Here is a 27,689-nt window from a genome sequence, read left to right as displayed (position 1 = left end):
TGTATAGTTTAGTCCTTTGCAAACCTTCCCTGTACCGCCAACAGCTCCTCAAAGGGGTAAATAGGTTTCACTACCTTTCACAGGTACCTTTCAGCTCTATTTATGACTACCTGGTTCAGGCTACCATTTAAAACACGCTGGGGATGGCCGGGGTTTTGGACATGAAGGCTTTTCTTGTTTGTGCAGGTAAACTAGGAGGTTACTGGCCATGCCCAGTGTATCTCACCGCTCGTCCAAGCCAGTTAGCTGTTATTGAGAACTCTGCGCACTGCCCAGTTAAGTCTATCATGATAGTCCCTGCCCTCAGGCCACATGCCCAGAAGGCCCTCTGGGCACATTTGAATCCTGGCTCCTCTCCTTAGCAGTTGTGTGCCCTTGGGCAAGCCACTTAATTCTTTGGCCTCAGTTGCCTCATCTATGAAATGAGTAACAAAGAGTCCCTACTTCATAGTTTTTGTGAAGATTCAATGAGTTAAAACATGCAAAGCTCTTAGGACCCTGCCTGGCACCTGTACGCATTCAGTAAATATGAGCTGTTATCATTCCCCTGGGAGACGTTCATTTATCAGACATTTAGAGAACACCTTCCACATGACTGGTATTTTAGGGATTCAAAGATGAATATCTGACCTCAGAGCACATAGCAAATGCTAAGTATATAATTGTAGAAATTGAATTTGTTGAATTGAGCAGCTCATAAGGTATTGGGGGAGGTAAGTAGGCAAACTCAAAAATTCTAATGGAGTGTGATACGCAGTCATGGGAGTATGAGTCAAGTTATGTGGGGGGGGGTAGCACAGAAGAGGGCGCTGTAGTCTCTGCTGCGCTCTACCAGGAAGTCTCCTCAGAGGAAGCCTGGGCTTAGTTTGTGGGATAGCACAGGGGCCCCCACGATCCTTGGCTTTATTAAATTGGGGATATGTTTACAGATAAGCCTTGTGGTCCTTAATGAACCATTCATTACAGCTCCTTTTATATCTAAACTTTTCTGAACCAGTTTTATCTTTTCAGCGTGTTCTGCCTCAGGGGATAGTAAGTCCCTAAGTGCCACTCACTCAGTATATTACAGCCTCATTGTCTGAAAATTATTTCTTTTAAGCTTTGAGGACTTTGCCTTATTTAGTTCTCATGTTCTGGGATGTACTTCGTCTACAAGTACTCTACTCCTCAGATCTATAGCCTGACCTATAGATTTTTATTTATTTATTTATTTCCCCCCAAAGCCCCAGTAGATAGTTGTATGTCATAGCTGCACATCCTTCCAGTTGCTGTATGTGGGACTCGGCCTCAGCGTGGCCGGAGAAGCGGTGCGTCGGTGCGCGCCCGGGATCTGAACCTGGGCCGCCAGCAGCGGAGTGCGCGCACTTAACTGCTAAGCCACGGGGCTGGCCCTAGCCTGACCTATAGAGGTGTGGATTCAATAAGCACCTGGAATTGGTTACTGGGGAAATGTTTTCTTGGAGCTCTATTTGAGGGAAGTGTGTGGATTTAGGGGTTTGCTCCCAGTGTGTCTGTTCTCTCCCTCACCATTCCCCCCACTGCCCCATACGCTTAGACAATCTCTTTACTTTCCCCTCTGCCCCTTTTCTGCCCTGTGTTTGTACAGGCGGAGCAGTGCCATCCAGCCTGGAGGAGAACCTGTGTAGGATCTGCATGGACTCGCCCATTGACTGTGTTCTGCTGGAGTGTGGCCACATGGTAACCTGTACCAAGTGTGGCAAGCGCATGAATGAGTGTCCCATCTGCCGGCAGTACGTGATACGAGCCGTGCATGTCTTCCGATCCTGAGGGCTTGTACCGGCTTCTTCAGTGCCTTATAGGGACATAGCTCAAGGTGTCTGGGCTCAGGGTTGGCCAGCTTGCAGAGGGGCAGGCTAACAAGAAAATTTGCAGTGTTCCCAAGACCAGAGCAAACAAAGATGCTGTGTCACCTCTGGGCATACCGGTCTTGCCATAGAGATGCACCTCTTGGCTGACAGAGCCCGGGGCCAGTGGGAAGTGGTACAGATTGCATGGGCAAGTCTGTTTCAATGATCTTGGGGTGATGATGGTAATTGATGAAGAGAGGACTTTCCAGAATTTGGACCGTATCTTTCTTACTCTGAGAACCTGAACACAGTTTCAGCCTTCCTCCTGTACCCCACCTACCCCCCGAGCTGCTTGCCTCTGTTTCACCTATCAGAAGGCCTGATAGAAATGGTTCTCTTCCTCCCCATCCTCCCCAGCACATCTGGATTTATTTCTGGTCTCTCTGGCTTCCTGTGCTTTAACCTCCCTTTGCTCAAGTGTCTTGCTACATTGCCTAAAATCCGTTTGTTTCTTCAGACCAAAAAGATGTTAGCTTACGAGACCAATAGTGATCCTCCTTAGGACAGAATTTGGACCAGTAAGCCTCTCTCTGGTAAGAAGTGAAGCACAAATGCTATTGAAAAATTTCAAAGTCGTTAAGAGTTGCTTCCTTAAGTGCTGGGATTAGAAGCTATCAGTTTCCTGACCTGACCTTGGGAGCCAAGAGAAGCGTCTGGTCCCAGACTGCTGGGAAACTCCGGTCTCTGTGTGTGAGACATGGTGCATGGAGCATCTCTGCTGCTGCTTTTGGGGCCTCACTTGTGCCATCATTGATTTTAGTTTATGAGAAAAAGGGAAAGTGTTGGGTGGAAGCAGTGCTTTCTGTTTAACTTTGACTTCTCCAACAGACAGAAGTCTTAAACCACTCTCCCCTGAGAATGAAGTCCCTCTCTTTTCCACAGAAGTTTTAAACATGGTCTCACTGAAGCTATAGAGACTTAGGCAAAGAGCCTTGCTCTTCTGTAGCCAGACTTCTCATGAAGTTCCTGGGGACCAAACACGTAAGACAGAGTAGCTAAGAGGTATTAGAAGGTACTGAATGAGGCTACATTCAGCTCTTGAGCAGACAGCTGGAAGTCTTAATTTCCCAGGTTGGTGGGGACTCCCTACTCCCATTTCCTTTCTCAGCCTGCTGATTTGGGGGCACGTCAGGAAGGAGCATTCTCTAGGCCCTTTAGCAAGGACCATACAATGAGTAGGTGACATTCTTGACCCCTCTTAGGGTCTTTACACCACTGGAAGAGCCAAAGGGCTTAAAGGTTTGCTGGAGAAGCTTAGCCAAGCACAAACATACATGGCTATCAGAAGAGCTGTGTGTGCTGCCATTACCAAAATAGATGAACTATGCAAACCCTAAACACCTGAGGGCCTTGGCAGAGTTCCACCCCCCCCACCCCCCCCACCCGCCAAGATCTCAGACTAGAAGAACCAATCATGACTTTGGAAACCAGTAGGAAACCTCTAAGGGGACCTATTTATTGGTACAGACATACTTATGCTTTCCCTCCATTATGAACCACTAATCCCCTTTAGGAGAATGGAATAATTTCATAAAGTAGTCGTCAGCTGAACACTGGGCCACTTACCTCGACATTATACCAAGTCCTGGATGATTTGATTCTGGGCCACAGCCTTTGTAGGAATTGGGGAAAACGAGATTTCCCTGTGAAGACATCATGTTTCACCTTTCTGCTGGACAGTAAATACTATAGTTTACAATGCCTGCCAGTTTGCAAAGGATTCAGCTACTCCTTGATTCCACTGTGAGGCAGGTCTATATATATGCAACTCAGTTAAGATCTAACAGTAACTTCACGGCAGAAGCTGGCTCTCTCCCTACTTAAAACTTGCTTTCTCTGTTGAGGCCTTACCTCTCCCTATCTCCCAATTTCTCTCCTAGACATAAGTTAAAAAATAACATCCTGATGGTTGGTTAGTAACGTCAGTAAGAATTAGAACTGATGTCATTTACTCATTTTAGAGAAAGAACTTGCCCTTAGGTCTTCTAACCTCTTTTGGTGAAGGTTTCCATTTAGGAAAAAAGGTGTCAAACAACCCTCATTTTTTTTTTGTATTTTCTTTATTATTACACCAAATAAAAGTTGAGAATTCCAAAATTCCATTTCAATTACTATCTAACCTTATAGAAAACGTGATTTTTATCCTTGACTGCTCCCTCCCGCCCCTCCTGGATCCTTGGTCTTAATTATCATGGAAACATCTAATTCTTCCAATTATTCCATGGCTCTTGCTGTGATTGTTCTGAGATTTCAGTTGAGACTTGTTTTCAAAGACTTGGGGAGCTGACTGGTTCAGAATACATTGGACTAGTTGGATGCAAACTAATAAGAATAAACTGTACAGAAATCAGTGCTCAATATATATTGTATAAATTTGTTGAAATCTTTTGGATGTGAATGTGTTACTTCATGTGGCTTATATTAAGATTCTTTCAGACTTACTTGGGTGTTAAAGCAAACCCAAATGTGTATTTTTTGTTACAGAGCTCTGCTTTATAATTTTGTAATAAAGTTTCAATATAGATGCCTGTCCGATCTGGTGTGAGCATGCCAGAGGTCTGATAGTTAAGGAGGTGATAAACCACAGGCTAATCCCAGGCCATGAGCACACAGGCCTGCTCAAGACTGCATTCTTTTTGAACATGCTTGGGCTCTGTGGCCTTGATCAAGATATCCCTGTTCAACAGACAAAGAACCTGAAGCTTGGTGGTGGAGTGACGTGTTCAAGATCTCACAACTAGTATGGAACTGCCTAGAAGAGGATGGGAGCTGGGTAGAAAAAGGACCAATCCTATGACCAAATAGGAAGAAGTACCAAGTGAGTTCAGACATTGATGCTGATTTGGTAGAGATGGGCCTTAAGGATGTGGGTAGAGAGGGATCTGAGGACAGCCAGTGTGCCCAGTTAAGTCTTTGGGTGACCCTGGGAGATGGATGGTAGCTTTTGGATACAGCTGTGGTAGCTGGAGTATGGCTCAGAGGTTGGCCCATCCTCATGGGCAGACTGCTGTGTGTGCACAGGCCTGTATATACCTTTCTGACCAGGTGCCCAGGGGAGGGGGCTCCCGAGAAGGCAGCCTTTGGGAAAACTAGGTTATGTGCAGATCTGCCTGTGACTGAGAAGAGGAAGGAATCTTGCCTAAAGTGCGTAAAGGCTCGAGGCTGAGCCACAGCACTTTGTCCTCATTGTTCAGGGTGGCTGACCCATTGAGTGCCCAGGATGACCTCTTGTCTGCTGCCAACCAGCAGCATGTAAACAAAGACCCAAAGGAGGGCCTCCAACATTCTGGGGAGGTTTAAGATGATGTTGCTTAGGGTCTGTGGAAATACATGCAAGGATACAAAACCGTATATACAGTATAATCTCAGCTGCACAGAAAACCGTGGGTCAGAAAGACTGGAAGGAAACAGACAAAACACCTTCAACAGTGAATTGGAGATGACACCCAGCAAGACAGGGAAGGGCCAAAGGGCCAAGCTCGTTACTGAGATGATGCCCTGCAGCTGGCAGGGCCGCTTTGCTGTGAGGGTGCACCCTGAGTGTAAGCGGCCAGTAAAGGCCGGTGGGGCTGAGTCTAGATCAGCTGGGCCCAAGGGCAGTGTCAGTGGCAGAATCCCAAGGGGAGAGCCTTGTTCTGCCGCCCTGTCCAGTTGCTTGGCCTGGGGAGGCTGGAGACAGGGATGAAAATTTATGTAGGTCAGTGCTCAGAGGAGCAGCAGCTTTTGTCTCCACAGAACACAGAATAAAAAGAGTGTCTTATTCTTGATACTGAAGCCAGACTGAATGGTGCCTATCTGAAAACACCCAATGTCCTGGGCTAGTCAGGGCAGTACTTCCCCCTCCTGCACCTTCCTCCCAACACATTTTATCCAGCAGGTGGAAAGTCAGTTCAGTGAGGTTCAAGTTGGCCTCCAAGCTGACTGCCAAGCAGCCTCCCAGCAGAGTATTACCTTAGTTGAGCACCCTGGAGGAGGGCTGGGGGAGGTAGTGGTCCTCAATCTTATAGGCCCATTCAAGTATGTTCCAGAGGCTGAATCGCATTAACCTAACTCACAGAGGAAGGACAAGCCTGCTGATTTGTGAATAAGAAAAAAAGAGAACTGACCCTCAGGAGTCAGCAGAACTAAGAACACGGAAGCCAGTCTAGAACCAGATGGCAACCTGACAGGTGTGCTCTCAGCCCACAACGTAAGCTGTAACGTGCAGACGTGAGGCTGTGGAAGGGGTCTGACAGAGTTCTGAAATTAGAAGCCAGGGCGCCCTCCTCCTGGGTAGGGTCTGGCCATGCATGCCAATGTTGATTTTCCCAACTCTAGATAACTCTGTGCCAGCTCTGTGCTAAGTGCTTCATAGAAGGTATCTTGAGTTCATTTACTCTTTACAGCAACCCTGTGATTCAGGTGCAATTCCTATCCCCATTCCTCTTGGAAGAATGGAAGCTCAGATGTTAAACAACTTGCTAAGGTTACAGCTCTTAAGTTTCAGGGCTCAGATTTGAACCAGGTCTGTCTACACCCACACTGTCCAATGTGGTAGTCACTAGCCACATGTGACCATTTAAAGTTGAATTAAAACGAAAACTTCAGTTCCTCCGTTGTGTTAGACACATTTCAAGTGCTCAACAGCTGAATGTGGCTAGTTCAAAGCAGCCACTGAGGATTTACAGGATATTTCCATTGCCGCAGAAAGTTCTATGGAATAAGCACTCGTCTATACTAAATTGTTTTCCTTTTATTTAAATAGATCAGCCTCGGTGGCACAGGAGCTGTTCTTTGTAAGCAGATTGTATAGATTTGTTCTCAGGCGGGTTTTTCTCTTAAAGAGCAGTCTTTTTTCCGATTTTGGGGAGGCAGAGCCTCCTGGAGCCCTGTATCCCACAGAGAAATAGCCCAAACGACCTCCCTTTTCTTCATAGAGGCCCCATTTTCCTACCTGATCCTGGTTCCCTCCCTTTAAACTGGGACCCACACTCTGTAATAGGAGAAGAACATGGAGAATTAAGTCATAAAATTAATTTTTTCTTCTTTCAAATGAGGCTTCATTCCTGGCAAAACAGGCCAGGCTGAATACAAGTTTTGCCAACTATAAGAGGCATTTCTGAGAGCAGTCTTTTAAATACAACTTTAAAATGAGCCTGGAAGCAAAAGGGGCAGGCAAGGAGGGAGAGGAGATTGCCATCAGGAATGGCTTTATGGACAGTTCAACAGCCAAGATTTCTCTGCTTAATTGCTAGGGAAATTTTCGGAGGTGTTGGGGGGAAAGGACAGAGATAACTGCAAGATATTTATTAAAAAAAAAAAGCTTTTTAAAGACGGAAAAACCAGCACCCAGATCTGAAAGATCTATGGAAACCAGCAGGAGAAAGTGACTTGATTGGTGGCACCCACTGCAACTAACTCCTGGTCGGGAAGAGACCATGCACGGCTGGTGGGTTTGGGAAGATGCACTGCTTGGAGAAGAAAGCCCATCCCCACCCTGTTCTGCCCCTCGCCTGCCTGTCCCAGCCAGAGCCCAATACAGCAGTGTGGTAGGAAAGAGTACGGCATGAGGGAGAGGGAAGGTGGCAATCCTAGCAGGGAGCTACCAGTCTCCGTTTCCGGATACATGCCCAAATCCACTCCGGGGAGACCTGCTGGGCCTCAGGGTTCTTGTCCCTGCTACCCAGCACATGTGTGGCTGAAGCCATGTCAAATTCCTGCACCAGGTCCCCATCAAATGCCACAAAGTAGCGTCTGAGACGGCTGAAGTCTGGTGTGGAGGGCGGCAGGTAGAGCCGCACCCCAGTGAAGATGTCCAGCAGCACCTGCAAATGCACAGGGGTCACAAGTAGGGCCGGACCTGTGCTGGGGGAGATGGGTCTCCACCCAGATGAGCACAGGCCAGAGGGTATGGAGGTTAGAACAAGAGCCGGAGACAGAGAGCCTAATGGTCAGGACACAAGCAGAGTTTACTGGAGAAAAGGCACAGGCATCAAAACCCTCTTCCTCCAAGCACTCCAGATTACGCAGCACTGACATCCCTCCATCCCTGCCTAGAGGAAAAGGAGGGAGCACAGATGGGTCCTGACATCAGGGACCTGGAGAAGGGAAAAGTATGTGTCTCTAAGGATCATCCAGTGGCTGGCAGGCAGGGCCAGTGGCTCTCAGATTCAGTGACGTTGCTGGATCAAGCAGTCTACCTGCACAAGGAGCTAGACTTGGGGAGCCAAGAGCCCTGCTCATTACTGTGGATGAATTCAAGGGCTTTAGGGAAAAGATGGGTAGGGTTCTACAGGTCTGCTGGGGACTGGGTTCAGGGTTTGAGTTGCCAGACTTCTGGGCTTACTCTTGGCTGGGGGTGGGGTGTGGGGTGGTGCAGTCACATGGTATAGTGATCAAATGTTTGTCTATCTGCCCTTTGGGTCATCAGCTCCCCCCAGGGTTGAGCCCAGTTACTAGCCTCAGTAAGTGCTCGATAGCTGTTGTCAAACCAAAGAGTGACAAAGGAGTACAAAGGGAAAACGTTCCTTAGGTGGGAGGACAGTCACCAAGCCAGTGCCCTCTCCCCATCCTGGCTGGCTGGCCCTGCCCCGCCCTGTGCATAAACTCACACTGCTGCACTCCCACACCCAGATCGGGCTTTCTCCCCTTTAATGTAATTTGTGACTTGGGACCAACAGCCGGGTGGGTCCCTGCAGCCTCTTGGCTAGCCAAGAGGCTAGCTGGGCTGTTCTATCGCCTGCCTGCTGGCACAGCTCTCCTTCCTCTCTGCTCACTGGCCAGCCGCCTCTGCAAGGCAACAAGAAGGCACCGGATGGAGCAGCGGCACTGCTGGCCCTGCCCAGGACAGAGGAGCAGCTGCAGGCGGGGAGGGGGTTTGGCCATTAGTCCCAAAAACACCTTGCTTCATCTCTCAAAGTTCACGTGCAGAGGTTTGGGAATGTGAGGCCCAAAGTGGCCCCCTGGGGCACTGCCATTCTTACCCTCACCTTTGTTTGGCATGGGGTCTCATCGGGAGCCTTCCGCTTCTCCCCCGTTTTCACGGGAGAAGACTCTGTAACCAGCTTCTCTCCCACTTTCACAGGGGATGGCTTTGCAGTCAGCTTGCTGCCTGCAGGAGAGAGCTCAGGATAAAAACTAAGAAGAGGGTAAGGGGAGCTGCTAACGGTCCCTGAAGTCAGGGCAGCAAAGGGCCAGGCCCTTCCTCTGCTATGAGCATGGGTGAGATGGGAGGGAAGAGGTGTAAGCTAAGCCCTGAGCTCAGAGGTGGCTTATCCCTGGAACAGAGTGGCTATCCCAGGTCCTGTCGTTTACTGAGCAGATGGAGAGTGCCCAGAACAGCTTCTGTTCCATGGCTGGACATGCAACAGGAATGCAGTCACTGTCAGCTGCGGTGGACAGAATCACATGAGCTCAGAGCTGGAATCGGAGAATGGGTCCCTGTCCTTCCATCTCTGCCCTCACACCACCCTCTTCATCACCCCAGCCCCCTCCCTTCTCCTTACCGCCTTTGCTGTTGGGGCTACTCAGCTTCCCTCCTGCCTTCTTGGCACTGGTGGACGGCTGCTTAGGGGCCGCTCGGGGGGCCTTGCAAGACACAGCAGGCCCCGAGGTGCCCTCATTCTCTCCATTGCTGCCCCCTATAGTGGAGCTCCCCTCATCTCCAGCCACTACAGTGAAGTCAGCCCTCTCCTTGGACAGTTGGTACAGTTCCTGAGGAGGGGGGGGGAGAAGGTCAGGTGGTATCATCCCAGCCACTGGCCTCAGAGATGCTCTGTGTGGAATGTTTCAGGCACATGTGGCCCTGGGGAACAAAGGGGAGAAAGATAAATAGCAGGGAAAAGAAGCTGGCTTCCTTGGTGCTTTTCTAAATAAACTTCAGCCCTATTTCTTGAGTAATTGGTGCAAATCACTCTTCTGTTCCCCAGTTCTTATCAGCAACACAGAGACTGTAGCCTGGGGCCAAGTCCTCAGCAGGACCCGGGGCTGCCCAGCGGGCTGATGAAGGCAGGGTTCCCTACTTGGAGATGTGGGCAGAGGCCTAGTGCCTGGCCCGCCAACAGCTTGGTCTCCCTTTCTGACTGCCTGCTTTGCCCTGTCTCAGCGGAATGGGAGGAAGGAGAAGACACAGGACATGAGAAAAGGCCAGAGGCCCAAGGTTCCAAGGCTGGGACAGTGGGATAGAGGACACACATGCTGCCTAAGAGCTGGCACCTTGAGTTGGGGGAGGTTAGTGGCAGATTTCCAGTCCTTATCTTCACGGATTCGGGTGCAGCGCGGGAATCGGATGGAGATCCCATCGGCAGTGTGAGCCTCGGATTTGGAGAATTCAGCCCCTGTGATCTCCCACACGGCAGCTTTCTGTCAGGAGTAAGTCAGGTCACTTACTGGTTGAGAAGAAAACATCTCCCAACCAGTTAGAGGCAATACAGAACACTTAAAACCAAAAAAGCACTGGCTAACAGGTGGGAGATGGGTTCTAGTCCCACTGTGGCTGCTGATGCTATGTGACCTTAGGGAAGTCCCGTCTCTTCTCTGGGCCTCCATTTTTCTTGTCAGTCCAAGAGGGGATTAGGCCTTCTTGGTCACTTCTAGAGCAGACCTTCTGTGACTAGGGGATGGGTAATCTCTTCCTCTCACTATTGAGGATGATTCCTCAGTGTTGACTGGCCGTCCCTGTGCCTGTCACTTGGTTGAACAGTCCAGATCCCCATGCCTGAGTGGACTGTCAGTGAGGCTGAGTTGACATCTCTGTGTCACTAGAGAATTCACAAGCTCATTCTGTGGGCTGGAGGACCCCAGGCCACCGGGCTGATACCTTTGGGTCTGGGACGATGAAGTCAGGATAGTAGATCTTATTGATTTTCAGCCAGCTGGGTATCTTGCTGGGATCCTGGAGGAGAAAAGATGTTGTCCTGGGCTGTTTCCAAGCCAAAACAAGACTTAGACCCCCTCTTGGTCATGGGCTTGTGACAAGAGATGACTTATCACAAAAGGCAGCCTAACGCAATGGGAGCCTCCCTGCGCAGAGAGGGTGTGGCCTAGAGGGCACGCAGGCCAGTTTCCACAAGGTAGGTACTCAGAGACTTTGAAGGCCTAATAGTACTCCCATGGCCAAGCAGCAGCTCTCCTTTCTGTGGAGACAGATAAATGATACCTGCAGTCCCAAGTGCTGCGTGTCTCAGTAATGATGGCCAGTCCAGAGGCCAGGGCCAACTAGGACCCTTCCTCACCTTGCTGATCTTCACCATGTCCAGTTCCTTCTGCAGGCGGGCAAGTGTCGCGTCATCATGGCCTCCTGAACACTTGGTGACTGTGCACCACTTCTGGCTGCTTGGGTCATAGCAGCCCATGAGGAAGATGGACATCATGCCACCTGGGAGGGGGGATGGGCTAAGTTGTGGGTGGAGGGAGCCAAGTCTGCGAGCCCCACGTGCCCAGTGAGAGGCAGCCTGCTGGAGAGGAAAGGGCCTGGGCCTTGGCATCAAAGTGCCAGAGTCCACCTCTTGGATCTACCTCTTACTAGCTGTATAACAATTTCCTCTTCAGTAAATTACGGATAATCACACATAAACTTGGGCTCTGGTGAGTAGTAAAAGGAATTGAATAGTGCCTGGCATAGCAGACTGCCCAAAAGTACTGGTTCCTCAGAACCCAACTTCCCCTCCAGTCAGAAAATTCTGATTTTCCCTAAGAAAAAAGCTGCCAGGCCCTGAAGAAACAGTTGGAGGTGAACTTCTTTGTGCCAGGCTAGTACAGGGTATTCTTGCCTGACCTCTCCCCTGCCCAAGTCTGTAGCTCTCAGATGTCCCTGCCTGAGATGACATGGGCCAGCTGGGGCCCCAGAACCCAGAACTTTGGAAGCCATACTGGCCATGCTGGCAGATCAAGCCAATAAAAAGCCCAGTCTGTACCCCGAGTGGAACTTCTCAAAGAAATACCATCCCAGGGGCCAGACGTCACCCTGACCTTTGCTCCCTTGCCCATAGAAGGCCCCAAGGACCACCAGGTCAGCTGTGTCAGCCATGGCCCCCTCGTTCAAATAGTCTTTCTTCACTTTCAGCCAATGCCGCTTTCCAGGCTCATATGTACCCTAAGGGGAAACGAGAGAGACCACGAACTAGAATGAAAACTCCATGAGGATGGGATTTATCTCTTAGCATAACGTATCGGATCTGTCACAGTGCCCAGCCCGCTCTGGGGAAGAGCCCTTAGACTCCAGGCACTAAGGAGACATACACAAACCTATCTTCTGATCCAGAACAGACCTGTCCAAACCCTGGAGAGGCACCCCTCTGCACCCACCCACAACCACCTTAGACCGCCACCGCCATCTCCTGGCCAGGGCTGGAAAGGCTCAGGGGAACAGCTTAGAGTCTACAGGAGAAAGCAAAGGATGTGACTGTTTTACCTTCACGTCCTTCAGCACCAGCCCTTCCAAGCCCTCTCGGATCACCCGGTTGATCATGTCGGCCAAGTCTGAAGCTTTCTGAGGGATAACGAGAGATGTTGAGGTTGGTGTGAGAATAGAGAGGGTGCTGTGGGAGTGAGGTGTAGGTTGTTCCTTTTGGCACACTAGTAAAGTGCCCACCTGAATATAAGGAACAACAGGCTTGCAAAACAGGGATCTTCCCAACCAGAGAGCTGCTGTGGCTTTCAGACACAGGGAGTCCACCTAGGAAGCTGTCTCATGCCCTGCCCTTCTAGGTAGAGACTAGTAGACAACATCACACCTGCAGCCCCCATGAGAAAATAATTAAGACTCATTCTCCCAGTCACACCTGACCCAAGGGATTCTCTACCCTGCTTTCAGACCACTAGGATGCTGCCTAGCATGGTGGGGTCTTTGCTCACCATGACTCGCTTCATTTCTGAGAACATGATCCGGTTGGGAATTTCAACCATGTTATCATGAAGAAACTTCCGCCGCTCACACAGAGGCCTACGGGGGACAGGACAGGAGAGCTGAGGTCAGGCCAGGATCTTCCCAGCCCCATTAGAAGTTCTGAGGAGGGAAGAGACACAATGATAAACTGCTGCTTCATGAGAGTGTTTGCCATGGTTTAAAGCTCTCGTGTCTAACAGTTCTGCCTGTCAAGGGCTCCATCGTGACCACGGATGGACAATTGTGAGCTGTGGTCTAGAGCTATGTCATCATTGTACTTCCTGTTTCTACTTCATTGAGCCATGGAAGAACTGGCCTCTGGCCCAACCAGATTGTATAAATTCTGGTCCCACTTGAAAAACGACTCTGACTCTCTTTTTTATCCCCTGCACCCTGCCTCACCCCAGGCCCAAGGTTGGCTGGTTCTTGGGTCAGCAGGCTGACACGCTTCAGGACCTGAAGCCCAAATCCCAACTCCTACCCACAACAATTTTTTCTCCCTTCTATTTCCTTCCCCTTCCACACTCAAGGATGAGGGCCAGTGTGGGAGGGATGGGGGCAGGGATACATTTCTAAGTGTGGAGGGGCCAATACTGGTTTCTCGGGCCCAAGAATTTGGATGCAGCTAAGTCAAGCCTGCTAGTTCTCCCTAAAACGGTCCCACCCACAGTTCCCCTACAATCATGAGTTTCCTGTTGTCGGCCTCTTCTGAAAGCAAAACCTCTAAGCTGAAAACCATCTGCCTGTGTGTCCCTGTGGGTACTGTTGGAGAAATAAACTGAAACCTTACTTTGCTCACAGTCTATTTCTTGTCAACAGTCCTTTTTGCTGTAGCAGAGAAACTTCCCTGGGGGTTTGGGTTTCCTCTGTGACTCAGGCTCTCAGAGATGAGATCTAGTCCACACATCGCCTCTTTTTAACACTGAATGGGGAGTTGACCGCATGGCAAGTATGCTACCTCTCAGCTTCCTCCTGCCGCTGCCCAGCTCCTGGGCACAAAGAGGCATATGCTCCAGCCCCTTCCCCTCCCTCCTTTCCAATCTGAACCCTCCACCTCCCCACCCAGGAACCGAAAATAGATTCCTCACCTGTCCATCAAGCTGACATCATTGAAGTAGATACAATCAAAAACAAACAGGCAGACATTAGCATCCTGGAAGGCAGCTTTCTGTAAGGGAAAATGAGGTAGTAGGTACATGAGGGACAAAAATAAGTGGGCGTGAAAAATGGGGATTACCAGTCTACCTCTGGAGACCCTCTGAAGCACCTGACAGAAAAGTCCTATTTGTGCTTTGAAGCCCGTGGGCCATACGGCACTGAGCAGATGGTCCTGAATGGAAACCAACCCAATTATAAGTTCCCAATACCAGCTCCTTTTAGTGCAAGAAAACAAAAACAAAACACATCTAAACTCAGGGCTAAATTCAGAAACAGTTTAGAAACGAAGAAGAAGCCCAACCCTAAGTACCAGATATAGTCCTCCCCATTCAGACCAATAGCACATACACATACATGCACACAGCATACTCTTTCTTGCACATTTGGCCCTGAGCCAGTACCTTGTGCACTCCCAGAGTCCCAAAGGGCAGTGGTTTGCCTGTCTTGTTGTCAATCAGGAGCACCTCAGAGTCCAAGATCATGCTGTGGCCTCCAGGGAAAGCCTGGGGGATGTGGTCCTTAAAGTGGGCCACCTGGAGGCAGAAGGGTCACTTAGGTGAGGGAGGAGAAACTTAAAGCAGGGCCACGGAAAGCAAAACCCAGGCCCCAGAAGGCACAGAGAACACCAACATGTGGAAGCCCAGCTAATGTGCAAAACATAGACCTTGTCAGCTACCGAGACAAGAGGAATAGGGTATGTTTCAGGACCTCTGTCCGGACCCAGGAAGAGGTCGGCCCATGCTGAGTCACCTTATATGGGCTGCAGAGAAGGAGAGTTTGGAAGAAAAAGGAAGAAACAGAGAGAATGTGGGGGAAGAGGTGGGGTAGACAAACATGGAAGGGAGGGAGAAAAGGCAGGCAGGCAGAGATTTGTGGGGGAGCACAGACTGGTGGTATAAAAAATGGAAAGGAAAAAATGAACCCACTCAGGAGCAGCAAGGAAACACGAGGAGCGTCTTCTCTGAGTGGGAGCTCTGAACTCACAGTCATCTTCAGAATGAGTAAGAAAAGAGGTTTGGAATTGGATTGTTTTCCTGAAAAAGGCAGAGCCCTAGTCTCTGACAGTTTCAGATAGGGAGAAGTCCCACTGTAACCCATGGTAGCCCCCGTCAAGTGACGCCAGCAATGAGGTCCAGAGAGCATGACTGTGGTCCAAGTCCTCCCCTGGGCAGGGCACACAGGCCATCATTACCTATGAAGCTTGAAGCGGGACAGGAAAGGCCTGCACATCCATCCCACTCCACCGAACCAAAAGCACAGGGGAGCCCAGGGATGGATGAAACTTGGGTAAGGGAGAGCAGGGAAAGGGCTCTAGTTCTGGACAGCTGTGCTCACACTTCTTCCTGGGTGACAGGAGAGGTCCCTCGGCAGTGTCACTATGCCCCACAGAGCAAGTGAGCCTGCACCAACGCTCCACGGGCAGGCCACTGCTTAGTTCTCTGGAACACCTGAAACAAATGGCCTGACTGCTCGGCGCTCCAGCAGGAAGGCAAGGCTGAGGTAAGCATGTGAGCCATATAACACATCCCCTTTGCCCCTGGGGCTCTGAAAAATGGAGTCTGAGCTAGGAAAGAAGGGGTAGCAAGGACAGGAAGTCTATCTCCTCACAAGCTACTGGAGCCAGATGTTCCAGCTGCTTTTCCCTAAAGACACCCCTAAAGGCTCAGAGGCCCTGGGAGCTGAGAAGGGCTTAGGACTGAGGTTCTCAATGCTCCCTGATTAAGGGCAGGAGTCTGGGTTCCCAGATGTCTCCATGGGATTTTGTTTACATCAGAATGTAGGCTTCCAGAGGGCCAGAATTTTTGTCCATTTTTTTACCGCTGTATGTCCACTACCTAGAACAGTGCCTAGTACAGACTATGCACCGCTTGTCAGACTATGCACTTGATAAATATCTGTTGAACAAATTCATGACTGACAGCTCAACAGTCCTTTGTACATGAGTCGTAATTTAGCTCGGGGGGGGCACACAGGACATGGAAACGCAAAAGACAAGCACTGTAGGTCACTCACCAGTGATGCTTCCCTGTCCTTGGGGCTCCGTGCTGATTAACCCAAGCCTGGGCTCTTGGGCTGTCCCTACTGAGCAGCCCCTCATTATTAGAAGACTCCAAAAATGAATAAATGAATTCATTCATCCATTCAACAAATACAAAACAAACCCTATTGTGTACCAGAGCTGGAATGGTTATGGAACGCTGACCCTGAGATTCTTAGAGGCAGGAAAGAAAAGACAGTCCCAGCAGAAAGGAAAGGACCTATACCTTGTGAGGCAGGACGGGCTTGAGACTGCGGCTGAAATAGCTGAAGTGGTTCCCGTTCTTATGCACCTGGACTCGCTCCCCATCATACTTGATCTCAGAGAACATGCCGTTAGGACACTTCTTCATCGCATACTCAATGGACTTGCAGGCCTCGGCCTTGGGGTGGGGAAAGAAAAGCCTGGAGACTTACAGGCGCTCTTCCAATGAGGGGTTGCTCAGCAGAGACAGCCCAAGAGCCCAGGTCCCAGGGACTGACTGCCAGAGCATACCCTCAGGGCAGGCTGTTGAAGAGGTGAGGGAAATAGGAAAGGCTGTGCAGTGTCATACTCTGACAATAAAAGCATCACCGGAGTTGATGTAGGAACTTGCATTTTGAGGAATATAAATGCAATTCATTGTAGAGCAGATAAAATTTCACAGACACAGCATTTCATTTTTTTGGTCAATAATTTAGGATCTTGCAGGGCCTCTGTCTTACTAAACCTATCAGTTATCTCAGCACAGGAGGTATGTAGAGGTAAGATTCAAGAGTGCAGGTGACAGTGAGGCTGGCAGAGTGGCAGTGATCAGGCATCCCTAGGACAGGACACGACACGGGAGTGCTTATTCACGTACCTGTGCCGTCCTGACTCAAACAACAATGACTACCATTTTGGGGGTATTTATGTGTGTCAGATTATATACACAATTTCATTTCATCCTCGATGTGGTATCTTACATGATAGATACTGTTTTCATTTTATGGATGAGAAAACTCAAGTTCAAAGAGACTAAGTACTTAAGGTTACATAGCTAGTAAATGGCAGGAATGAGGTCTGAATCTAGGCCCAACTCCAAAGCCTGTGTGAGTAGCCACTAAACTATATAAATGCCACTCGTCAAATGACAGGTTGTAGAAGAGACTCCAGAAAGAATTTTTATAAAAGTCAGAAAGGTCACTCCTTCAGGTGACCAGGGTCCTGTCCCTGGGATGGAGATCTCACTATTTTGGTGCTGGCTGTCCCACATTCCTAGGAGGGAGAGAACACTTCCCTATCCCAAACACAGAACCCTAAACCAAGGCTTGGGTGTAACACACAAGACAATTTCATAAAAAGCACTGCACACCACTGGAACAACCCAAAGGCTCTCACAGTAGGCATGGCAACATCCGTGGAGGGTCTTGTTGCACAGGAAAACTGATGTCAGGAAGGAAATCCATTTCTCAGGAAATGGGATTCATGAACAGAGGCCCAAGAAGATCTCTGTCAAGGCTGGTCCTCATTCCTTAAGATTCCTCTTTCCAGAAGAAAAGGAAGCCCAAGTCACCCTGTCATAGGAAGCCTGGCTCTGCCACTCTCAGAGCTACTCTGGAGCAGGTCGCAGAACCTCAGGGGTTACATAATATACCCCCATCTTCAGGACAGAAGACAGATGAACCATTCTAGGTAAATGCTTCCAAGGGTTTCACATGTCATTCGCACAAGGAAACTAAAGACCCAGAGAGGCTAAGTAACTCATCCAAGATTTCACAGCATGTTGGTGGCAGAGCTGGGCCTGTTCAGGTATTCCCACTAGATCATGCTGTCTTCTCCTTTGTCTTCTCTTCCCCATTGAGAACACCCCTCTGCATCGCCACTCTTCCTTCCCCAAACTCCTCCAGTCAACTTGCAAGGGCTATCTATCGCCTTTGTACCCTATCAGATCTCACACGGAATAGGATACTTGGAAAGGAGCAGAAAGCAGGGCCAGAGCAGCATCCTTACCAGCATGGGCTGCACCGGGGTCATCAGTGAGGCCTGGACACTCAGAGCTCGTCTCTGGCCGGGCTCCTTCTCCACCTCCTGCTCATTGTGGAGGACCCGCTCCACCACGTCCTGCAGGTTGCGTGAAGCTTTGAAGGCTTCATAGGCATTAGGGTCAAGAGCATCTAACCTGCCGAGGCAGACAGGAGCAAGGAAACAAAAACCACTGCTTTTGACCTTATTGCTTTGGATAGCAGTCTGTTTTCTAGAGAGAGGGGGGATCCCAATATATAGGGGAGGGGTTATGTCTTACTGTCTAAAGACTTCCACAGAAAAAAAACCTCTTGGAAAACTCAGCTCTTTTGCGATACTGTGCCTGCATGGATGCCACCTTAGCAAAGATGGGGCTGGAGTGGGCAAGAGACTCACACTATACTTACTGAACATATTCCATACTTTCAATCCTAACAACACTGTGAGAAAGGTACTCTTATCTCCATTTTACACATGAGAAAATGGAGGCTGAGCTAGGTCAAGTTATGGGTCCCACAGCAAGGAAGAGGGTAGAATCAGGATTCAAACCCAGGTCAGGACTCTGAAGTCCTGACACCAGCAGGCAACAAAGGAAGCTGGCCGCTTAGTCTGTCAGAGGAGCTGGTACTTACACATGTTTTGCACCTGAGTTCATCTTCAGATCATGTTTGATCAACCTGATGATGCACTTAAGGTCATTGGCTGTACACCTAGGAGCATGAGGCACATTCGACTTGGTCTTTGATGATCTCTGAACCCCTAAACCTTCCTTCCCTATTGATTCCATCTCCCCAGGCCCCACCCCATTGGGCAGCTCCCTGACCTGGAGGCGATGTCCTGCAGGGCCTGTTGCTGCTCATCCTCCTTGGTGAGCTTGGAGAGCCGCAGGAGGAATTCATCCACCTCTTGGATGGTAAGGAGGCTCTTGGCAGCTGGGGGGAAAGACTTGCTCTGCTCAAAGAAGACTCTGATTGTCTCTGACACGTCACCCTGTCTCCAAAAACCAAAATGCCACTGCAGCAACCCGAGTGGCCAAGGGTATCCCCCAGGCTCCCAGGGCTAAAGGTGAATCAGAGATTTTAACCATCACTCACACATATCGACCTCACTTCTTAGAGAACCTATCCCACCCACAGTTCCTGGAAAGGGCACCTCCATGTGGCATAGGATCTGGTCACCTGCCTTAGCTGAAAAATGACCCAAGAACTAATCCAGGGCTGAGCCAATTGGATTCCTGTTAGAATTTAAACTAAGAGACCAATATGGTCATCAGATAACGGGGGTGCTTGGATAGAAACTTTCCATGGTGCCAAGGCCAGAGTCAGGAACAAACCAAAGCTGAATGGTAAGCCCATTATAGGGGCTTACCAAGTTACAGGGGAAAAAAAAAGAGCAAGAAAAAATAGGATCCAGGATGACAGTCCCAGGAGAGACAGCAGGAAGTCTCAAATCCTGACCCTCAAGATCTAGGCCTCTCGTGGCTCAGCAGTAGTATGATCTCAGTCCTCAAAACCTGGTGAAACTTACAGCTGAAGACTCACATATCAGCTCCTCTCATAACAGAAGCTTGCTCAAAGGGGTTTCAGTCTCCTAAAACAGTATATGCCCCAACCAGAGAAAAGAGGTTACAGGTGCTTGGCTTGGCAGAACCCCACCTGGAATGCCACCCACCCTCTCCTTCCTCTGACCTGCTCTAGGTCTCGTGCCATATCATCTGGGTTGCAGTTAAAAATGCGGCTGAAAAGCTTCACAATCTGCTTATCATTCAAGTTGTAAACACTCTTAATAACACCTGGCAGCAGCAGCTTCACTGTTAGGTACACGTCACCATGGAAACCATCTGAAGACAGAAGGAAGGAACCTTTCTTCAGAGATGGAGCTTAAGCAAATAAACACATAAACTCAAGGAACCAAAAGACATCTCCATCGCTACCTCTGCTGCCATAGTACCCTGTGCATTTCACTATAGTACAGGTCACAGCATTTGGTGGTTGGTAGTTTATGTGTCTGCCTCCCCTTTAGTCCCTGGAGGAACTCCTGCAGGGCAGAGCCCTGACTTGCACCTCAGTGTCCCTAGTGATGAGCACATTACAGATGCCAATGATGATTCGTTAGATGAATGACAGAAACCAGAGTGGGAAGATTCTATTCCAAGCCGTGCCTATGGTTTACAAAAACCTAATCAAACATGCAGGATAGTGAATTTTCCTGTTGGTCAAATGGGATAGGTTCTTCTGGCCTCCTGAGGGCAGAATAAGGGCAGAGGAAGAAAGATGCCAATATGCTCTGAGCAGAACTGGCTACATACTTTGCAGGGCCCAGCACAAAATGAAAATGTAGGGCTCTTTGTTCAAAATTAAGAATTTCAGGGGCCGGCCCCGTGGCATAGCAGTTAAGTGCTCGTGCTCCATTGCTGGCAGCCCGGGTTCGGATCCCGGGCACGCACTGATGCACCACTTGTCAGGCCATGCTGTGGCGGCGTCCCACATAAAGTGGAGGAAGATGGGCATGGATGCTAGCTCAGGGCCAGTCTTCCTCAGCAAAAAGAGGAGGATTGGCAGATGTTAGCTCAGGGCTGATCCTTCTCACAAAAAAAAAAAAAAAAAAAAAAAAAAAATTAAGAATTTCAAGACAGCAATAGAAAAGCATTAAACCAAGCATGGGGCCCTGCTCAACTGTATAGTTCACATGCCCATGAAGCTGGCCATGGCTCTGAACTCTGCAGAGGAAAAGCCCATCCAGGATGCTCTAGGCCCCACCTCCTGCTGAGCCTTTCTGAAGGAAGTCCTGGATGATCTGGGTCTTGGTGTTGTAGCTAGGATTTTCAGCCACCATGGCGCACAACTTCCGAAACTCGCGTAGCAGACAATCCTTGTGCTTGGGGTCACATTTGCTTGAGGACAGACTTGTCTTACGGGTAGGGCTTGAGCGGGCTTCCCCAGAGTTGTTGGGCTTGGCTGTTGGACAGAGGAAAAAGGAGAGAGAAATAGCAGAGATGATACATTTTGCCTTGCTGAGAAGGAAGAAAGGGAAATTAGACACTCTGCTGGTGCTCTATATGTAGCTTCACTTAATCTCTCAAAATAGTCCTTTGGGGTAGATATCATTATACCCATCTTCCAGGTAAAGAAATGGAGGTCAAGTAATTTCTCCAAATCTCACAGCAATTAATGGTAAAGAAACAGTGGCCTCACATCAAAGCAGGAGATCAGCTGATGTGCATGTCTTTATATGATTGCTGCACAGAAGAACAAAGGCTGCCTTCATGCCAGGAGTGATCAGGAGGATCTCAGAGCAATTGTAAAGCTGACCCCTGACAAATTGGATTGAGGAAGAGACAAGAAGTCAAGGGACAGGTTAGTCAATGTGAAATCACAGCTATGGCAGATTGCAGGAGCTGGAAGAGACCTCCAAGATTATCCAGTTCAATCTCTTCTTACTGATGAGGAGACCAAAGCCTGAGAAGCGAAGACATTCCCAGCCTCTCGCCACTCCCACCCACCTCCATCACCACTCTCTTTTCTTTCTGTGAAAATAAAAGGTGGTCAATGAGCAGAGCTTTCCTCCAGACACTCCAAAATAACTGTACAACTCCTGAGAGATCCCCTCTTACCTCCTTGTGACCATTTCCAAAGCAAATTTCATTCTGCAAGCTTGTAGCAGAGCCGTTACAAGTAGGCTGCTGCTATAAGCTTCTTGTCTGGGCTTTGTAAATTATAAATCCATCCTCATTTCGGACCTGAAGTCTAAAGAGGATTTTAGGGGGCAAAATCTCCAAAGCATCGATGTTCAGCAGGTCGCGAGAATGAGAACACCCTGTTTCTCTCGATTCCTCCCAAAGTCCCTTCCAGAAACATGCTGTCCTTTTTGTCACCTGCACTCTCCTGTGTTTTTATCTTTGGCCTACCATTAAACAAAAAACAAACTTCAGAGTTTTAAAATAATAAAAATCCCATAGAGTCAGACACCGTTTTTGCGATCTTAGATCCTTTAGTCCTCGTGAGAACAGTGTGGGGCAAACGGGGCAGGTATTGCCACTCCCACTTCACAGATGAGGCCAGAGGCGAAGGGACTTGCTTCCCAGAGCAAGCTGTCAGGCGACAGTGCGGGAACCAGGACCCAGGTCTTCTGACCTCAAGTCTAGGCTTCTTTCACTCACATAAAGCTACCTCTCCAAACAACTTCTGAGTCCACGTGTTTTAGCTTTATTTTTTTCTACCTGAGTCAGTCACAAGAATGTCTCCAAATAAAAGAGGTAGCAGGGTGTAGGGTAAAAGTGCACAGATGTCAGAGTTGTTAGACTTCAGTGTAAATACTAACCCCATAGTGAACCTGAACATCAGCTTTCTCATTCATAAAATGGGCCCAATAAAATACTTCCTAAGGATAAAGGAAGAACAAATGAAACTACATCGTAAAAGGCTCTGGCTCAATGCTATCTGTTACATTAGGCCACGCATGACATCTCCCTTCTTCTTACTCTCATCTCCAGTTGGGCAAGTTTAGGGATGCAATTTCTCAAAACTCTTTCATTAACAAAAAAACAACGAAGTAAAGGGCAGGTTATAACAATCTCTGTCTGACCCAGGTAACTACTTCAAGGAGGAAAAGTCTTGACAAAGGAAACATCTTTGTGCCGCAACAGAGATTAAAGTACACAAAGAAATCCTATACAAGTGGAGTGTTGAGAATTAGCCATACATCTCTGCTCAGATGGAAGCAAATTATTAATGAGACTAGGTAGCACAGCATCCTCACTCTTAGCCAGAGTCCCAAATAGCCTACCAAATTAAAAGGAAGACTGTAACAGCTAAAGTAGCCCTATCTTACCTGAAAAGCCAGAAAATTTCCGGGGATTGGTACTGGTGACAAATGAGGCACCTTTCACTGGAGATGTCACCTGGCCAGTGGCTGTCAGCTTAGCCTGGACAACAGCTTTCTTCTTTGGTGTGCTTGCTGCCTTAGAAGACAGATCTGTAGGACCCCAAAAGAAGGGAACATATCCTTCAGTGAAAGATCTCTGAGAAAGCTTCCAAAGAATCTACCAACTGCTCTTACAGCCCTGCTTGGCAAGTTACCACCATGGCATTACCCCCAAGGCTGGCTGCTGGCTGGCCAGTCTTTTTGAGTGAAGGTAGCAGGTAACAGACTATTGGGAGGTCAGGTGTTCTGGGGACAAAAGACCCAGTTACCCTTTTATTCTATTAGTAACTGAAATTTTCATTTAACTCTCTACCTCTTATCCCACATATAATAATTTCCATATTATCTGGAGGAAATCAGAAATCACATCTCAATAGATAAAACTTGGGGACCTCAGCTCCATAGAATTAGCCCCAATTTATAGATGAATAAGAAAGTAAAATGAAGATGGATAACAGAGCATGTCAGTTTGGCACAGGAAGGAACACTTCCAGCTACTGAGTTATTTGACAGTTTAACTCTACCTTCTATTTCTCTTCCTTGAATGAGACAGGACAAAAAGTAACAAAGGCTGAGGCCATTGGCTAAGGCAGGGCAGGGCAGAATAGGGAGCTTGAGAAAAGAATACAGAAGTAGTTTTCTCTCCTCGAAGTCTTTTTTCCTCTCAAAGAACAAGGATAGATGCCCAATTTTAGAACCACTGTTAGAGCCCTCCTACAGTGACCAGACCATACTTAATCAAAGATACAAATATTACTTTAAAGATGAGGACACTAAAGGTCATAAAGGACTAACTGGATTTGAAAGTATCAGTGTAAGATTTCTAAACTATGCATACATGTGAACTATTATGTATCTGTTACGTATTTTCTAGTTCTATCTGCTGAAAGGGCTTAAAAGTAAAGACACCTCATGGCAAAAAGGAAACGCAGCATCCAGATTTTGGTTTCTAATGCCATTCTCCATTAACAGGAACTAGGATTCTTCAGAGAAATGGCTGATGTTAGGGCTAGGGTAGGATACATACAAGGTAAACCTAAGAGCAGACTATTATGCCAGAAAGTAAGGAGGTATTTTTAACACATTTTAAAAAAAAGTGATGAGGGCATCCAGGACAGATAAACCAGCTTAAAAGGGCTCCCAACTGGCCAAATATGGGACAATTAAGTACCAAATTAATAAAGTACAGTAAAATTATAAGCCACCAAGAAAAACTAGTAATCTATGAGTCCATACAGATAATAAATTGATAGATTAAAGGGGGTGGTGGTAGGTACTCGAGTCTCCAAAAATGTCAATGTCATAACAGAAAAAGAAAGACTATGGAAATGTTCCAGACCAAAGCAGGCCAAAAAGATATGACAACTAAACGCAATACCTGATTCTAGATTGGGATTCTATACTGGAGGGGGAAAAAAGCTGTAAAAAATATTATTTTATCAATTGACCAACTGGAATACAGATGGTAGATTAAAGTATTACATCAAGGATAAATTTACTGAAGTTGATAGCTGTATTATGGTCATATAAGAGAATATTCCTAATCTTTTTTTTTCTTTTTGTAAGGAGATCAGCCCTGTGTTAACATCCACCAATCCTCCTCTTTTTTTGCTGAGGAAGACTGGCCCTGGGCTAGCATCCGTGCCCATCTTCCTCTACTTTATATGGGACGCCGCTACAGCATGGCTTGCCAAGCAGTGCCTTGGTGCGCGCCTGGGATCCGAACCGGCGAACCCAGGGCCGCCGCAGCGGAGCGTGCACACTTAACCGCTTGCGCCACAGGGCCAGCCCCCTAGAATATTCTTATTCTTAAGATATGTACATTTACTATTTAAAGGCAAAGGGCCATGATGTATGCAACCTACTCTCAAATGGTTCAGGAAAAAAAACCTCTGTGTGAAAGGGGAGAGTAACAGAGTGCACATGAACACAAAAGACAAAGCAAAGAGAGAAAATGTTAACAATAGGTAAATCTGGGTAAAGGGAATATGAGCATTCTTTGTATTAATTTTATTCTTACAACTCTTCTGTGAGTTTAAAATTATTTCCAAATAAAAAGTTAAACAAAAAAAAACAAGAAAGAAAAAAAATTGGCCTCGACTCTCCTTATCCCTTTTTCTCTCAGCACTTAAGATGAGAAAGTGTTCTCTATCCCACCTGCAATGTGCTGGCTTATCTGTTCCTTCTCATTATCTTCCAGTTCTTCCCAACCTTCCAGCTCCGTGAGGTCCTCAATTTTTTTCGTGGTGGCCCGGGCCCGCTCCAGTTTCTCAAACATGCATTTAATGTGGTACCACTCTTTCATATCACCCCCGGAATCTGAGAAGGGATTGGGCACTACTTTGCCGATTCGGCACACCCCCTTCACAATCTTTTCCTTGCATTTTTTGCAGCCAGCTGTGCCACGCTTGGCATAGTCCACACAGAACCGTTGCTCGGCCATCTCAGAGGGGCCACTGCAGAGTCCCACATGCAACCCTGGCAAGTGAACAAGGCAGGTGGCACGCGGTCCTAGACTGCCTTCCTGAAATGACAGAAATGGCTTTCTTCTCTGGAGGAAGCAGCGCCCATGAAGCAGATCTGTTTCCGACCAATGGCTGAATTGTCTGATGTCAGGCCAGTGATGTTGTTCTCGGATTAGGCACAGTTCTTTTCGGCTGAGTGCTCGGAGGGTTGGTGGGAAGAGGATCTTGAAAGCCAAAGTCATACAGCTGCATGAAAGGGTGAGTCAGAAAAGGTGAGATACAAACAAGGAGCTAGGCTTCCAATTTTCTCAAAGGTCAAAGTCCTAATACAGTCCATGTTGACTAATCAAACGCATACCAAAGTATTAAAGATTTATTGCGTACAGGATGAAGAAGAGTTCCGATACAGGGAAATTCAGTTTGCAAAAAGAGTGTTCAATGATCTAATGTACACATGTATATCTAGTAAATCACAATCAAGAGAATCCAAATAATGTAAAAGCTTTTCTCCAGCCATCAGCAATATCTGATAATCATAATGGATGATGATCCTTAAGTATTACAAGATCCTGAAGTTTCTTTTTAATCACCAATAAAAATGACATTATGTTCATGAAGTTTTTAACGTGAAGTATAACATACATGCCATCCTCAGAAAATAAATAAGCCACTATATAGATTTGTGACTTAATCAGAAGCCCTATTTTGAGAGGCAACTAAACAGAGCCTAGAACAGACTGCTTGGGTTCAAATACTAGCTCATTAGCTATGTGATCTTGGTAGGTTACTTAACCTCTCTGTTCCTCAGTTTCCTCAACTGTAAAATGTGGATGATATTAGTACCTAACTCAAGGGGTTGTCATTCTACGGGTAAAGCCCTTAGAACAGAGCTGCGCACACACAGGAGCTCAGTAAATACTAGCTCCTATTATAATCAGTGAAGCAGCTATCCTTTAAGCAGAGGCTCCCTATGTGCAATTAGCCTGTTTATAATTCAGCACCTTGAATCAGGGAATGCTGAAGTAACTGGATGGCAAGAATCAAAGAAACTGATAAATCAACCCAAATGGAAATACGGATTATATCTGCATGGTCTCCCCTCACCTTCTTATATTTTCCAAAGTATCTTCACAGTTCTAAATTGAAATATACTGGAAATTATTTTCAGCCTGCACACCGCTTTGTCGTGAAATTGCTACTGGGTTACAACGAAAAGCAGGCTTTATCTACTGTAGCGCAACACCATGCAGAGGAGAGCGCGTGGATGGGAATCACGGATGGGAGTGCAAGGATGACCGTCCAGTCTAGGGACTACATTTACCCCCTCCGAGTCTCAGTTTTCTTATTTCTAAAACGGAAAATAATACCTACCTCACGGATGGTTGGGAAAATTAAAATGAATCCATGGATGATGGGCTGGTGGGGGGGCTCTGACTCCCTGAGAACGCATACAAAATGTGCACATTCATATATGTACATTTTTTTGGAGACAAGGTCCATGATTTTCATGATATTCACAAAGGGGTTCTATAACCCGCAGAAGTTCAAGAACCACAGAGGTGAGGTAGGTGCGAGTATGGCAGGCCCGTAAGGGGAGCTCAGAACACTTCAGGTCTCCACACCTTCCTCGGAGGAGCCACCCGCCCCGTGATCCAAGCAGCCGAGCGGAGCGCCCTCGCGGCGCCCCACCCTCCGCAGGCCGGCCCGGGAGGCGCTGGGGCGCGGAGACACAACGCTGCTTTGAGGAAACCATCTGTCCCACAGCCCCCAACGGCTGCGGTCTGCATTTCCTCAAAGGGAGGCGAGTTCTAGGAACCGCTGAGGCCTGAACGCAGGCCCGGCGAGCCGCGCCGGGCCGGGAAGTGACAGCCCGGCGGCCGCCTTCCCTGGAGGGCCTGACCGCTTTCGGCGGAGAGGGCAGCGCTACTGGCCGCTAGGGAGGCGGGGAAGCGCGTCCCTCGCTTCGGGCCGGCCGGGGGCCGAGGACACAGCCCGGGGCCGGGGAACGGGACGCGGCGGGAAGGGAAAGGCTCCCGAACGCCTCCCGAAGCGCCCCGACTCCGGCGCGGCCCGAGCGGTGGGCGGGGGCACCCTCCCTGCGCGGCCCGTGGGGGTCCCGGGGAGCGGCGAGCCAACCCCCGTGGGCTCCCGGGGGGCCGCCACGTCACGGAGGGTGTGCCCGGGGCTCCGCGGGCGGGGGAGGAGCCGAGGAGCGGCTCCGGGCCGCGCCGAGCCCCGGACCCCCGGCCGCCTCTCTCCCCGCTGCCCGGTCCCGCCGCGGCGCCCCTCACCTGCTTTCCTGACTCCGGCGCACACCGCAGGCCTCTGACCCGCCGCCCGCAGGCCGCGCGCAGCCACGACGGTTGTAGCGCCTGTCTCTTTAAATCCGG

General features: G+C 48.6%; 2 protein-coding genes across 20 annotated transcripts in view; one reads left to right on the top strand and one right to left on the bottom strand.

Annotated features, from left to right (window-relative positions):
- Positions 1 to 4,392, top strand: part of RFFL (ring finger and FYVE like domain containing E3 ubiquitin protein ligase) — a 68,979-nt gene extending 64,587 nt beyond the window's left edge. For all 14 annotated transcript variants that reach the window (XM_014796370.2, XM_087440805.1, XM_087440802.1 and 11 more), the window contains one exon: positions 1,607 to 4,392. In XM_014796370.2, the coding sequence (XP_014651856.1) occupies positions 1,607 to 1,788 (182 nt within the window). In that variant the 3' untranslated portion in view covers positions 1,789 to 4,392. The remainder of the gene's footprint in view (positions 1 to 1,606) is intronic.
- Positions 3,910 to 27,689, bottom strand: LIG3 (DNA ligase 3). 6 transcript variants are annotated; one of them, XM_087440794.1, is made up of 21 exons: positions 27,591 to 27,656; positions 26,671 to 26,737; positions 24,992 to 25,545; positions 22,742 to 22,885; positions 20,671 to 20,868; positions 19,600 to 19,751; positions 18,735 to 18,901; positions 18,544 to 18,621; positions 17,900 to 18,068; positions 16,155 to 16,310; positions 14,292 to 14,423; positions 13,821 to 13,900; positions 12,702 to 12,789; positions 12,259 to 12,336; positions 11,817 to 11,940; positions 11,081 to 11,223; positions 10,666 to 10,740; positions 10,062 to 10,208; positions 9,353 to 9,560; positions 8,837 to 8,958; positions 3,910 to 7,672 (listed from the first exon to the last, which is right to left on the bottom strand). In XM_087440794.1, the coding sequence occupies exons 3-21, from the start codon at positions 25,539 to 25,541 to the stop codon at positions 7,439 to 7,441; spliced, it is 3,045 nt and encodes a 1,014-aa protein (XP_087296920.1). In that variant the 5' UTR covers positions 25,542 to 25,545; positions 26,671 to 26,737; positions 27,591 to 27,656; the 3' UTR covers positions 3,910 to 7,438. The 6 variants fall into 6 exon arrangements, with proteins under 6 accessions (XP_087296920.1, XP_004441926.1, XP_087296919.1 ...); XM_004441869.3 differs by lacking the exon at positions 26,671 to 26,737 and having other exon boundaries at positions 27,591 to 27,689; XM_087440793.1 differs by lacking the exon at positions 27,591 to 27,656 and having other exon boundaries at positions 26,671 to 26,929.

This window comes from Ceratotherium simum, chromosome 16 (genome assembly GCF_057802395.1).
Source record: "Ceratotherium simum simum isolate JZ-2026a chromosome 16, ASM5780239v1, whole genome shotgun sequence".
In the NCBI taxonomy this organism is placed as follows: Eukaryota; Metazoa; Chordata; class Mammalia; order Perissodactyla; family Rhinocerotidae; genus Ceratotherium; species Ceratotherium simum.
This window is presented reverse-complemented; position numbering and strand designations above follow the sequence as displayed.

What these genes read in the sequence shown, in the direction of transcription:
- LIG3 (XM_004441869.3), bottom strand. Translation starts at nt 25,541, where the DNA reads ATGACTTTGGCTTTCAAGATCCTCTTCCCACCAACCCTCCGAGCACTC. An exon ending in TGGCACGAGACCTAGAGCAG is followed by an intron (nt 18,902 to 19,599) that starts GTCAGAGGAAGG and finishes TTTTGGAGACAG; the next exon opens with GGTGACGTGTCAGAGACAAT. An exon ending in GATGTCAGCTTGATGGACAG is followed by an intron (nt 12,790 to 13,820) that starts GTGAGGAATCTA and finishes TGTCCCCCGTAG; the next exon opens with GCCTCTGTGTGAGCGGCGGA.